Source organism: Hippopotamus amphibius, chromosome 5, assembly GCF_030028045.1.
Source record: "Hippopotamus amphibius kiboko isolate mHipAmp2 chromosome 5, mHipAmp2.hap2, whole genome shotgun sequence".
Taxonomy (NCBI): domain Eukaryota; kingdom Metazoa; phylum Chordata; class Mammalia; order Artiodactyla; family Hippopotamidae; genus Hippopotamus; species Hippopotamus amphibius.
Window position 1 is genome coordinate 37,702,561 of NC_080190.1, and position 11,347 is coordinate 37,713,907.

The following is an 11,347-nucleotide window of genomic DNA, read 5'->3' on the forward strand; positions in this document are numbered from 1 at the left end:
TTGTTCACAGTGAAAAGTTAGAGTTTTTTGTTTTTTTTTTTAAAGAAAGAATACAATCTGAGGTTTCAGAATATGTGCACTGAGCAACCTATATCCCCAGGGATCTTTGCAGGCATATAAGATTCTTCTTGAATTGACCACTAGTGTTTGTCCACCAGGACCAGATTCTAAATTCCTTCAGGGCAGGAGCCGTGTCTTAGTCAAATTTCTTTTTGCAGAATCTAGTACAGTGCCTGACACATAATAGATAATAAAAGTAATAATTTCTAACAATCATTAAATACCTACTACATGCTGTCATGGTATACATCATTCTATCTGTAAAGTAGGTGCTTCTGGCATCCCCAACTTTCCGAAGAATAACTGAGGCCTGGGGACGTCAAGTAACTTACCTAAGATCTCATAGCCCCTAAGTGGTAGATATGGTATGAATCACTCCAGTGCATGTGCTCTTGGCTAGTATGCAACACTGCTTGTCAAATGACTTGGGTCTGTAGCAGTAAAGAGCTGTTGAATGTTTTGAGCTGGGGATTTTAGCCATCAGCTCGCTAAGAAGACATTTAGAAAAACCTGTTAATAGAAGTAAGTTAAGTTTATTAGACTTACTGCAGCTTAGGAGGACACCTCCTTGACAGAGTCTTGGTAGTTTCTCAGATGGAGGGAATAAGCAAAGAATATCGGTAGAGTTTTAGAGCTTGGGCTGGATCATGTTAAGGTAGGGAACTGGTGAGGACTGGGCAGAGTTTATGACATGATAGCTTTGGGTTGGTGGGTACAGCTAAGTGAGGGCCTTGAAGCCAGCATTAATGAGCAAACTTTCAGTCTTGATGAGTAAGCTTGTTTAGTTGGTGCACAAGTCTTATCTTTCGAAAGCAACTACTTCCTGGAACAAGTGCTGGGTTACTTTGCCTGGCCCCAGAATTGTTTAGCACAGCAGCAGGAGAGCATGTTGGTTTCAGTTCCCAGGAGTAACATGCTGAAAGACGTTTTGAAGAAAGTCTCTCTGGCAGATGTAAGAAGGGCAGGTAAAATAGAAAGACTGGTGGCAGGGGGTCCAGGTCCAGTTCAGCAGCCAGTATAGAAACCAGGAAAGAACCAGTGAGGTCCTGAACTAGAAGACACCACTGTGTTAGTTTTCCTCCTGCGCAAGAACTTGAGAATAATTTTATTGAGTATTTTAGCTAATAATTCACACATAACTCATATAGTTCACAAAATGCTAACTTTTCAAATGTCACACAAACAGCTTTTGCTGTTTAAAATAATGGTCACCCACATTTATTGATGATTCACTCTCAGGTATTATGCTGAGCACTTCCTGTGAATTACATCTCTTAATCTGTGCAACCTAATGAGAGGTTGGTTTCCTTCATCTCCATTCTGTTGGGGAGGTCAAATAATTTCTTTCAACATCATACATATGGAGGTGAATTTGAGCACAGGACATCTGTGTTCAAATGTACTTTTTACTTCCATGCTACTATGCCTGTTATAAAAGTAAACCAGCTGACATAACATCCAAGGATATTTGCCTCTGTGTCTTTAGCCAGTGTGGAGTCTTGGGTATTATTTTCCTGTTAATTTAAGACAGGGGTCAGCAAACTTTTACTGTGAAGGGCCAGATGGTAAATATTTTAGGCTTTGCTGGCCATATGGTCTCCACTGAAACTACTTATTTCTGCCTTTGTAGTGAGCAAGCAGTCCTAGACACAAATAACCAAATGAGTATGGTGGTGTACCGATAAAACTTTATTTACAAAAACAGATGGCCAGCTGGATTTGGCCCGCAGGTCATAGTTTGCTATCCCCTGGCCTCAGAAAATGACTGTGTCCTCATTACATCTCTCTCTGTTTAAATTTATAATTATAGATTTTATTTATAGTTATGGAATGTTAAAATCATTTGGGATGATTGGCCTAAATATTCATTAATTCTAGGAAATTTCTAATTAGAGAGTTGGAATAGCTGCTATTTAAAAATTTTTATACCAGGCAGCTTTCTTTTCAGTTCCAATGTGGAAGGACTCCTTTCTAAATTCTTGTTTGTAACTGTCATGCATTGAGGAGGATATAGAAAACTCAGGATGTCTGTCCTGCCTTCGTGCATGTATCTGTATTGCAAGGACTGTACATAAACACACACACACATGCTCCTTCACTCTTTTTGTGTTGAGAACAAGGAAAAGTGAGACAGGAAAAGCTATAGGAGTCAAGGGAGAGGAAGATAACTCAGTGATTTCCTTAACAATTAACCCTGATCAGGGAAGACTCCCTGAAGGATATGGGCTCGAGGATGTCTATGAAGGTCAAAGCATTTATAACTAAAGGAGAGATGGCGATCCACATGAAGGAGACATTTGATATAGAAGCACGACTGTGGGACTTTACACGCAAAGGACAGGCTGCTTAAAGCCAAGCATTGTGGGACTTTATGCAAAGGACAGGCTGCTTGAAGCTAAGGACTGTTGTAGGGGAGATTTGGAGATCATCATGGAAAGATTGAATGAGATTAAATTATGAAGGATCTTCCATTCCAGCCCCAGGAATTTGGAGTTTTAGAGTAGACAGGTTGTTCTCAATCAGGGGTTATTTTGCCCCCCAGGGGACATTTGAGAGTCTGGAGACATTTTTGGTTGTCACAGCTGGGGGAGGGGAAGACCTCCTGGCATCTGGTGGGCAGAAGCTGAGGATGCTGCTGAACATCCTTACACAGGCAGCCCCCACAGCAAAGAATTACCCAGCCCCAAATGTCCATAATGCTAAGGCTGAGAAACCCTAGTGTGGGCAGAAGGAAGCCATTGACTGAATCTCTCTGCAAGTAGGAAAATGGAAGCACCAAAGCCATGAAGGCTGCTTTAGTGGCATTAGGTGGAATGAATTAGAAGGTGGAGCCTGGAAGTAAGGCATCTCCTCATTGGCTTGTTTTCTCCAGAAATATTTGAGGCCCTGTTGTGTACAAGGCATAGTGCCAGGCATGGTTGGGATAGAAGGACGAATAAGTAACAATCCTTGCCTCTGGAAGCTCACAGTCCAGTGGGCTGGGGTGGCTGTAGACGTGGTGGTGGTGGCTAGTAAAAGACTAGTAACCAGAACTACCCCCATGGTCCACGCTCTGCACAGCTGCATTCAAGTAAACACCACTTGGGTAACCCAAAGCAATCCTAACTCTCCTGGAGTCTCTGAAAGAATGATGTGGTGTCTGGTCCATAGGTCACAGCAAACCTTCTTAGAACGCTTTGTTCCTCCTCCCTGTCTCTCTAGTGCTCACACTCCTTGGCCAACCTAGAGACTCCGGGCCACTCCCTCCAATCTCTCCAGCCCCTGTCTTCCCCTCTGACTGCTTGGGTTCTAGTCTCGTTTACTTTTGCCCTTAACTTCACCTTCTTGGCTTTACTTTTTTTCTCTTATATAATAGTTTTCCTCCTTCCCTGTATAAACAATCTAGTTTATACACACACACACACACACACAATATACCGATTATATATTGCTACTTCCAGATATTTCCCCATTTTCTTGATCAGCATAATGAGAGGCTCAGGAGTCTGGCAGGCACTCAGGAGTCTTCCTTGTGTAGGAAGTGAGTAGAAGGAAAAGGCTATAAGTACTTTACTAGTAATTGTAATTCACTACTCTAAATTACAGTCCTTGTCACCTTTTCACAAGTATTCAGATACTGGTAATATTAAACCAAATGTGATAATGTGATAGAAGCAGGGATTTTTTTTTTTTAATTTGATGACTTTATTTATGGGTTTGCTTTGAGTCACCATAAATGGCTTTTAAGTCTCACATTTGGATGACTTTTGTTCTTTGACACCATTACTGTGAACAATATCGAACAGCAGTTTCTAAAAATACTTCCATATAAAAGAATTTCATGAAATTGTCTTGAAGTAGCTCTGCCTTCCCTTCTCCCTTCTTCTTGTCAAAGAGCCTCTTATAATCCTTGTCTATTGCAGTGGTAACAGAGTAACCTTGAGCTCCTGCCATGATTTCTGTCAATGTGCTGCTCCACAGTTTGTACTGAAGCTTTGGAGTTTAAGGTGATTCTATCTTTTCTTTTCAGAAACCAGTGATTAAAAAAATAAGATGAAATGGGTCCCAGTGGAAATTGGGAAGAAGCATCAAGGCCTCTGAAACTCTGGATATCTGTGGTGGGATGTTGTCTTAAAGACAGAAACAAACAAAAAGTTGGCTGTTTCATGGATTTTCTTTCCCCTGAGTGGTGTTTTCTTCATCATTAACTAGCTGGAATTCAGCTCTTTATTTTTATTAAATCATCAGTACTAATAAAAGCCTGTTTGCTTCACGCTTTGTAGTTGCCTACATTTTTTTAAATTAATTAATTAATTTATTTATTTTATTGGCTGCGTTGGGTCTTCGTTGCTTTACACGGGCTTTCTCTAGTTGCGGCGAGTAGGGGCTACTCTTCATTGTGGTGCGCGGGCTTCTCATTGCGGTGGCCTCTCTTGTTGCAGAGCATGGGCTCTAGGTGCGTGGGCTTCAGTAGTTGCGGCACATGGGCTCAGTAGTTGTGGCTCATGGGCTCTAGAGTGCAGGCTCAATAGTTGTGGCACACGGGCTTAGTTGCTCCGTGGCATGTGGTATCTTCCTGGGGCAGGGATCGAACCCATGTCCCCTGCATTGGCAGGCGGATTCTTACCCACTGCACCACCTAGGAAGTCCTGTTGTTGCCTACATCTTAACTTTGCAACATCTCTTTAAAGTAGGAAATGCAGCCAATTGACCTCTCTTGCTTTTTCTAATATTTTTGTTTGTTTTCTTAGTAGACAGTGAATACACATAGCACAAACTAAAATCAAGCAGTACAACCATGTCTATGAGAAAAATAAGCCTTGGAGGGGACATCTTAGGAAGAAAATATCCACGGTGGAAATCATGAAGGGGGTGATATTTGCGGTGGGTTTTGAATGAAGGGTAGGATTAAGGGATGACAGGGGTAGAGGTGGGTTTGGGGCTACTCAAAGCACAGGGGACAGTATGGACAGAGGGACACAAAAATGGATGGAGGTACATAAAGAACCTGGGTGTGTCTTCAGCAAGACCTGGAAGCTGGGTAGACTGGGGTCAGCTTGGAGGCCAGGTGGGCAAAGGGGGTGGGGGAGAGATGAAGGCTTTTGAGCTGGAGTGAGACAAGGTGTGCAGTATAGGTAGGGCTTCACAATAGGAGAAGGGAGTTGGGTAGGTGACCAGTGTAAAGGTGAGGTCTCCTGTCAGGAGGGCCTGCACAAGGAGAATGGCATTGAGAATAGGAAAGATGTCAAGGATGGAAAGAGGTCAAGGATGTCTGGAAGTTTTGAAGTTGACTAGTAGGTGTGTGGTGAGGAAAGGGGGACTTCAGAGATGATGCTGGAGCCTGGAAGGATTCTCAGTAAAATTTATGAGCCGTTGTGAGCTGCAGAGGAAGTGCAGTCTCCTGGGAAGAAGAGGCAGAGGCCCCAGACTAAGAATAAGTGTGGAGCGCCATTGGGGACACAGCTTTTTTCCAGTGTCTGCTCTTAGATACCCAGGAGCATGGAGCCGTGGGTCTGAGCTGAAGCGCAATGCTTCTCCTCAGGCATGATCACGTGGGGTAAAGAACAAAGCAAGAGATGGTGTTTTATGGAGAAAGTGATCCTGTCACAAGGGAAATCCATCTGACATCCAAGTGAGAGGGGCACTTTCAATGGGATGGGGAGGCAGAGGCCCTGAACCCTCTTAGACCTAGCTCTCAAGCACACGGATGTAGTTTGTTGAGTCCTGTGATGGTACAGAGTTAGGGGAGTGTGTATCTAGAGAGACTGTGGCTCTATACTAGGGAGAAAGAGACTTTTCCTCAGCTGTTGCCCAAGACTTCTCCATGACTCATGGCATTTCTATGAATCTAGGAGAAAGTGAGCGAGGTGGGATTTCCCAGTCTCAGCACACACAGTTTACTATAATGCACCCTCCTAGGTTTGAAGGGGAGAACACTTCGCATTGTAGTCATTATTATTTTCAAGCAGGGCAGGTGCAGTAGTATTTTGCGAGGATTATTGAGAGTAGAGCCATTTTGGACTACAGCTGTATTATAAAAGTGAGTTTCTAAATGGGCTATCTGGAGCTGATGGGCAAATATATTAAGGCCCTGGCAATTTGTAGAAGTTATGAAATGTATGAAAAGAGCCATAGCACTTTTTCTTTCCTGTTAAATACTCATAACCCCTTAGGAACCACAAATTACTGAATGTGGTAAAAAATTAAATCCACCCACCACAAAACGAAAACTCACATTTACGGTTCTGCTAAATCATTTTCTTGCCTCTTCTTTCTCTCTGTCTCTGTCTCTTTATAGACAAAACTCTGACTACTGTAGAAAAAAAAGTCATGATTCATGATCAAAAGCAGAATAATGGAGATGAAATAAACAAGGCAAGACAGAGGTGGAAACAGAACGGAATCATTTGCTGAGACTTCAGAATGGAATGCGGCTTCTGTCCTTTCTTGGGATGGCTAAAATGTGACCAGCAAAGCATATCTGCTGTTCAGAGTATATTATGAGGGGAATGGTGACCTCTCCTTTTTCTCCTGTGGATCAGCGCTGTTGTGTGCCTGTGAAAGCAGCCGCATCAGCCCAGCAGTGAGCACACGCACAGAACTGAGTTCCAGAAAGGAAACAGTTTCCGGTGCTTTGCTTCTGTCCAAGTTCGTGCAAGTGAAGAAAGTTCCCATGCACACTTCCCATGCTTGTGAGCCTAGGCCTTGTGGTGAATATTCAGGAATCATTCATGAGACAGATGTATTTGGTTGTGGGACAGAAGGGTGTTTTCCCAAGCAAACTGCGGTAAGCATAGAGATGAATACATTGCATGTCCACGCTAGAAAACAGAACCCCCTCATCAGCTACTACAAATGATCTCCCAGAGCAGTGTCTGTTCAAAGCTTCTGTCAAACAGTTTGGCTTTTTTGCAGGGTCCCTGTGACGTCCCCACCAGTGTACTTGCTTTGTTAACTCGCTCCTCTCGCTGTGGTGTAACTCAGGAACAGATCTCAGGATGGAGAGAATTGCAAAACCTGAATAAAGCTTTTTCTCGCACTCACTCTTCTTCTGGGGGATCCTGAGACGTGAGGGGGATTCCTCCAGTGAAGAGTTTTCCCTGGATGAAGAACGGGGGCTACCTCACCGCATCGTATATTAACATGATTGTTGGCACAGAACTTGTGACTGTTGTTTACGCCTGGGTGCAGTGGGCCCACGGGCCAGTCCCTAACTGTGAGGTTTGAGGGAGGAAGTATGGGAATAATGGGGTTTCCATGGAAGGCTGTGATGCTTCTGAAGATGGAGCATCCACATGTTAATTCTTGTTGAGCAGGTTTGTATTAAACTGTGTGAATCAGAGGTCACCTGGGCCAGTGTTAGAAACCCTCCAGAATACCATTCTGTTCCTTCTAGAGGATTGCTTTTTGTGTTCTCTGTATCTTAAATCAAATGTGTGCCTGGCCAATTGTGGACATTCAGGGCAGGTCAGGAGACAGAAAAGATCCCTTTGTAGATGGTGTTTTTTTTAAATGGTCCTATGTAATTTGTATGAGCTAGGGAGACAGAAAGACAGTAGATCAGAGAAGAGCACTTCTAAGGGGATAAAATGAATGCAAACCTTCATTTGACAAAAGGGAACTGAAAGAGAATATTATTTTCCTACAATATATGTAGCTGTTTTCTCACAGGATAATGTGGAATTCCAACATGGATGGTGGATTTCTTCCAACTTTCACTGACATCGCTTCTTACCACACACAGGAGAGGGTCTGCCTTTCTGAAAGGGGAGCTGGGCCCTGTCCTTTCTGACAAAGCTTATACAAATTCCTGAACCGCAGATTTGCTAAAGTGACTGTATATACTTATATTCATAATTTAAATGATTAATTCTGGTCGGATAAATGTTGTTAAGTTTGAAAATGTTTTATTACATTACATCAAATAAAGTTTATTTGTAGCTGTAATAAAGCAACTTAAATAATGACTTTTAATTGAAGGTCTGATGTTATAAATGTCGCTCTACATAGAATACCAGAAGGGCAAACTTTATATATTTGCTACAATCCTAACAAATAGTTAAAACAATTCTGTAATTACTTGCATCCATTTTTTAACTTTTTTTTTTTAAATAGTGACCACTCATTGCTTGATTTGATTAATGAGCATTTATTGGGCTCCTGCTGCTTCCAGCACTGTGGACATCGAGGGAACCAGGGTGGGTAAAGCAAGTCTTCCTTTTGAGGAATTTGTCATCAGAAGGCAGACATTTCTCAGCTTGTCACCATATAGTATAGTGAGTGGTATAGCGGTTTGTAGGGAGCAACGTGTTTCTTTCCTATAGTTTAAGACAGGGCATTATGGTTAATTGGGTTGATTCAGGTTTTCATATGTGTTTAATTTTTTTATTAGGACCTTAGTTATTCAAATTGGCTCTTTATCCAGCCTGACTTGAATGCCTGATCCTTGAACTCTCTACTTCATTCTGGCTACAGAGGCCGGACATTGGACATTGTGCTTTCCAAGTATGGCAGCCGAAGGAAAGGAAAAGGTAGAAATTGAGAAAGAATGAGAAAAAATGTCAAAAAATTTATACTGTTTCACTTATGATATAATTTGTGCCAAAGGTACAGCTTTTGTTTTAACTAAGAATTGGGAAAATCACTGAGATAAACATTTTACATATATTTTTGGACTGTTCAGCAAGAATGACTATTCTAGGCTCTCTTCTCACCCTAGAGCATTAGTTATCATCTACTAATAAGACTGAATATTGGGAAATGATGCTTGAGAAGTAATGTACTTATAAGGGAGAACGTAGTGACTGTTGCCTTAGTGTTTAGTTTTATTCTACAAGTTAAACAGGAGGCACTCATAGAGCCTAGGTATTCTGGAAACTGTTTCATAAATTCTTAAAGCATTTACCATGGTATTATATGCTTGAGATGCCTGTATATGTTTTTGATGATCATATTTTCATGCAGTTTTATTAGATTCATCGATTACAGGCATGAGCTCAACAATACAAATCAAAAATTCAGGCAGTTTCACATAGTTTATGCTAATATAATAATATCTAAATTGCATCTGGAGATGATGGGAATTTTCCTTTCAGCATTTTGATTGTCATCTGAGTCCTCAATTTAATGGGTAGAAATGTTTACAAATCCTGCAGTTTTTAAACAGGATTTATAAGAAACAAAATCCATGCTCCTCCCCATCTGAGTACCCTCGCATATGCTTTCCTCTTCTGTCTGGAATTTTCTTCCTGTTCTCAATTATTGACTTAATGTATGTCTTCATCATTGTTTAGTAGTTCTTCAAGGGCATCAACCATGTCTGTTTTTTTCACCAGTATGCCCAGCATCTAGCATCATGCTTGGAACTTATATAGTAGGCAAATAGTATTTCTTTTTTTTTAAAGAAGTATAGTTGATTTACAATATTATGTTAGTTTCAGGTTTACAGTAAAGTGTTTCATTTCTATATGTTATTTTTCAGCTTATTTCCATTATAAGTTATTACAAGATATTGAATATTGTTCCCTGTATTATACAGTGGGTCCTTGTTGCTTATGTATGTTATATATAGTAGTGTTTATCTGTTTATCCCATACTCCTAATTTCTTTCTTTCCCCCATCCCTTTCCCTTTTGGTAACCCTAAGTTTGTATTCTATGTCTGTGAGTCTGTTTCTGTTTTATAAATAGATTCATTTGTATTATTTTTTAGATTCCACATATAAGTGATATATAATATTTGTCTTTCTTTGTCTGACTTACTTCACTTGGTATGATATTCTCTTGGTTCATCCATTTTACTGCAAATGGCAGTATTTCATTCTTTTTTTATGGCTAATATTCTAGAGTGTGTGTGTGTGTGTGTGTGTGTGTGTGTGTATCACATCTTTATCCATTCATCTGTTGATGGACACTTAGGTTGCTTCCATATCTTGGATATTGTAAGTAGTGCTGCTATGAACATTGGGGTGGTTGTATCTTTTCACATCAGAGTTTTTGTCTTTTCCAAATCTATGCTCGGAGTGAAATTTGTGGATCATATGGTAGCTCCATTTTTAGTTTCCTAAGGAATCTCTATACTGTTTTCTGTAGTGGTTACATCAATTTATATTCCCACCAGCAATGTAGGAGGGTTCCCTTTTCTCCACACCCTCTCTAACATTTATAATTTGCAGACTTTTTGATGATGCCCATTCTGACTGGTATGAGGTGATACTTCATTGTGGTTTTGATTTGCATTTCTCTAATAATTAGCAGTGTTGAGCATCTTTTCATGTGCTTGTTGGCTATCTGTATGTCTTCTTTGGAGAAATGTCTATTTAGGTCTTCTGCCCATTTTTTGGTTGGGTTGTTTTTTTATATATATATATTGAGTTGTATAAGTTGTTAGTATATTTTGAAAATTAACCCCTTGTTGATTTCATCATTCGCAAATATTTTCTCCCATCCTGGAGGTTGTTTTTTCTTTTTGTTGATAGTTTCTTTTGCTGTGTAAAAGCTTTTAAGTTCAAATAGGTACTATTTATTTTTGTTTTTATTTCTTTTCCTTGGGAGACTGATCTAAGAAAATATTGCTGTGATTTATGTCCAAGAATGTTTTGCTTATATTCCCTTCTAGGAGTTTTATGGTGTCATGTATTATATTTAGGTCTTTAAACCATTTTGAGTTTATTTTTGTATGGTGTATGGTGTGAGGGTGTGTTCTAACTTCATTGATTTACATGTGACTGTCCAGCTTTCCCAAAACCACTTGCTGAAGAGACAGTCTTTTCTCCATTGTATATTCTTGCCTCCTTTATCTAAGATTGATTAACCATAGGTGTATGAGTTTCTCTCTGGGCTCTCTGTTCTGTTCTGTTGAATCTATATATCTGTTTTTTCATGCCAATACCACAGTGTTTTGATTACTATAGCTTTGTAGTATTGTCTGAAGCCTGGGAGGGTTGTGCATCTAGCTTTGTCTTTTTTTCCCCCTCAGGATTGCTTTGGCAAGTCTGGGTCTTTTGTGGTTCCCTATAAATTTTAGGTTATTTGTTTTAGTTTTGTGAAAAATGTCATGGGTGATTTGATAGGGATTGCATTAAATTCATAGATTGCTTTGGGTAGTATGGCCATTTTAACAATATGAATTCTTCCAATCCAAGAGAATGGTATATCTTTCCATTTCTTTGAATCATCTTCAGCTTCCTTTCTCAGTGTTTCCCTTTTCAATGGAAGAACTCATACTTATCCTTCTCAAACTATTCCAAAAGATCGAAGTGGAGGAAACATTTCTAAAGTCATTTTATGAAGCCACCATCACCCTGATAG

The 11,347-nt window shown here is 40.3% G+C and overlaps 1 protein-coding gene across 8 annotated transcripts in view; it reads left to right on the forward strand.

Moving 5' to 3' along the window:
- The window catches only part of HTR7 (5-hydroxytryptamine receptor 7), a 96,532-nt gene that overhangs the window by 80,179 nt on the left and 5,006 nt on the right, over positions 1-11,347 (forward strand). For 2 of the 8 annotated variants that reach the window (XR_009053837.1, XR_009053836.1), the window contains exons 3-4: positions 4,070-4,923; positions 6,338-8,563. The exons of 2 other annotated variants lie outside the window; for them this stretch is intronic. Coding sequence is in view for 2 of the 6 variants with exons in the window: in XM_057735831.1 (XP_057591814.1) it covers positions 6,338-6,380 (43 nt within the window). In the remaining 4 variants the exon portion in view is untranslated. Of the gene's footprint in view, positions 1-4,069; positions 4,924-6,337; positions 8,564-11,347 lie in introns of those variants that run through there. 4 more of the 8 variants (XM_057735834.1, XM_057735831.1, XR_009053835.1 and 1 more) reach the window with 3 other exon arrangements.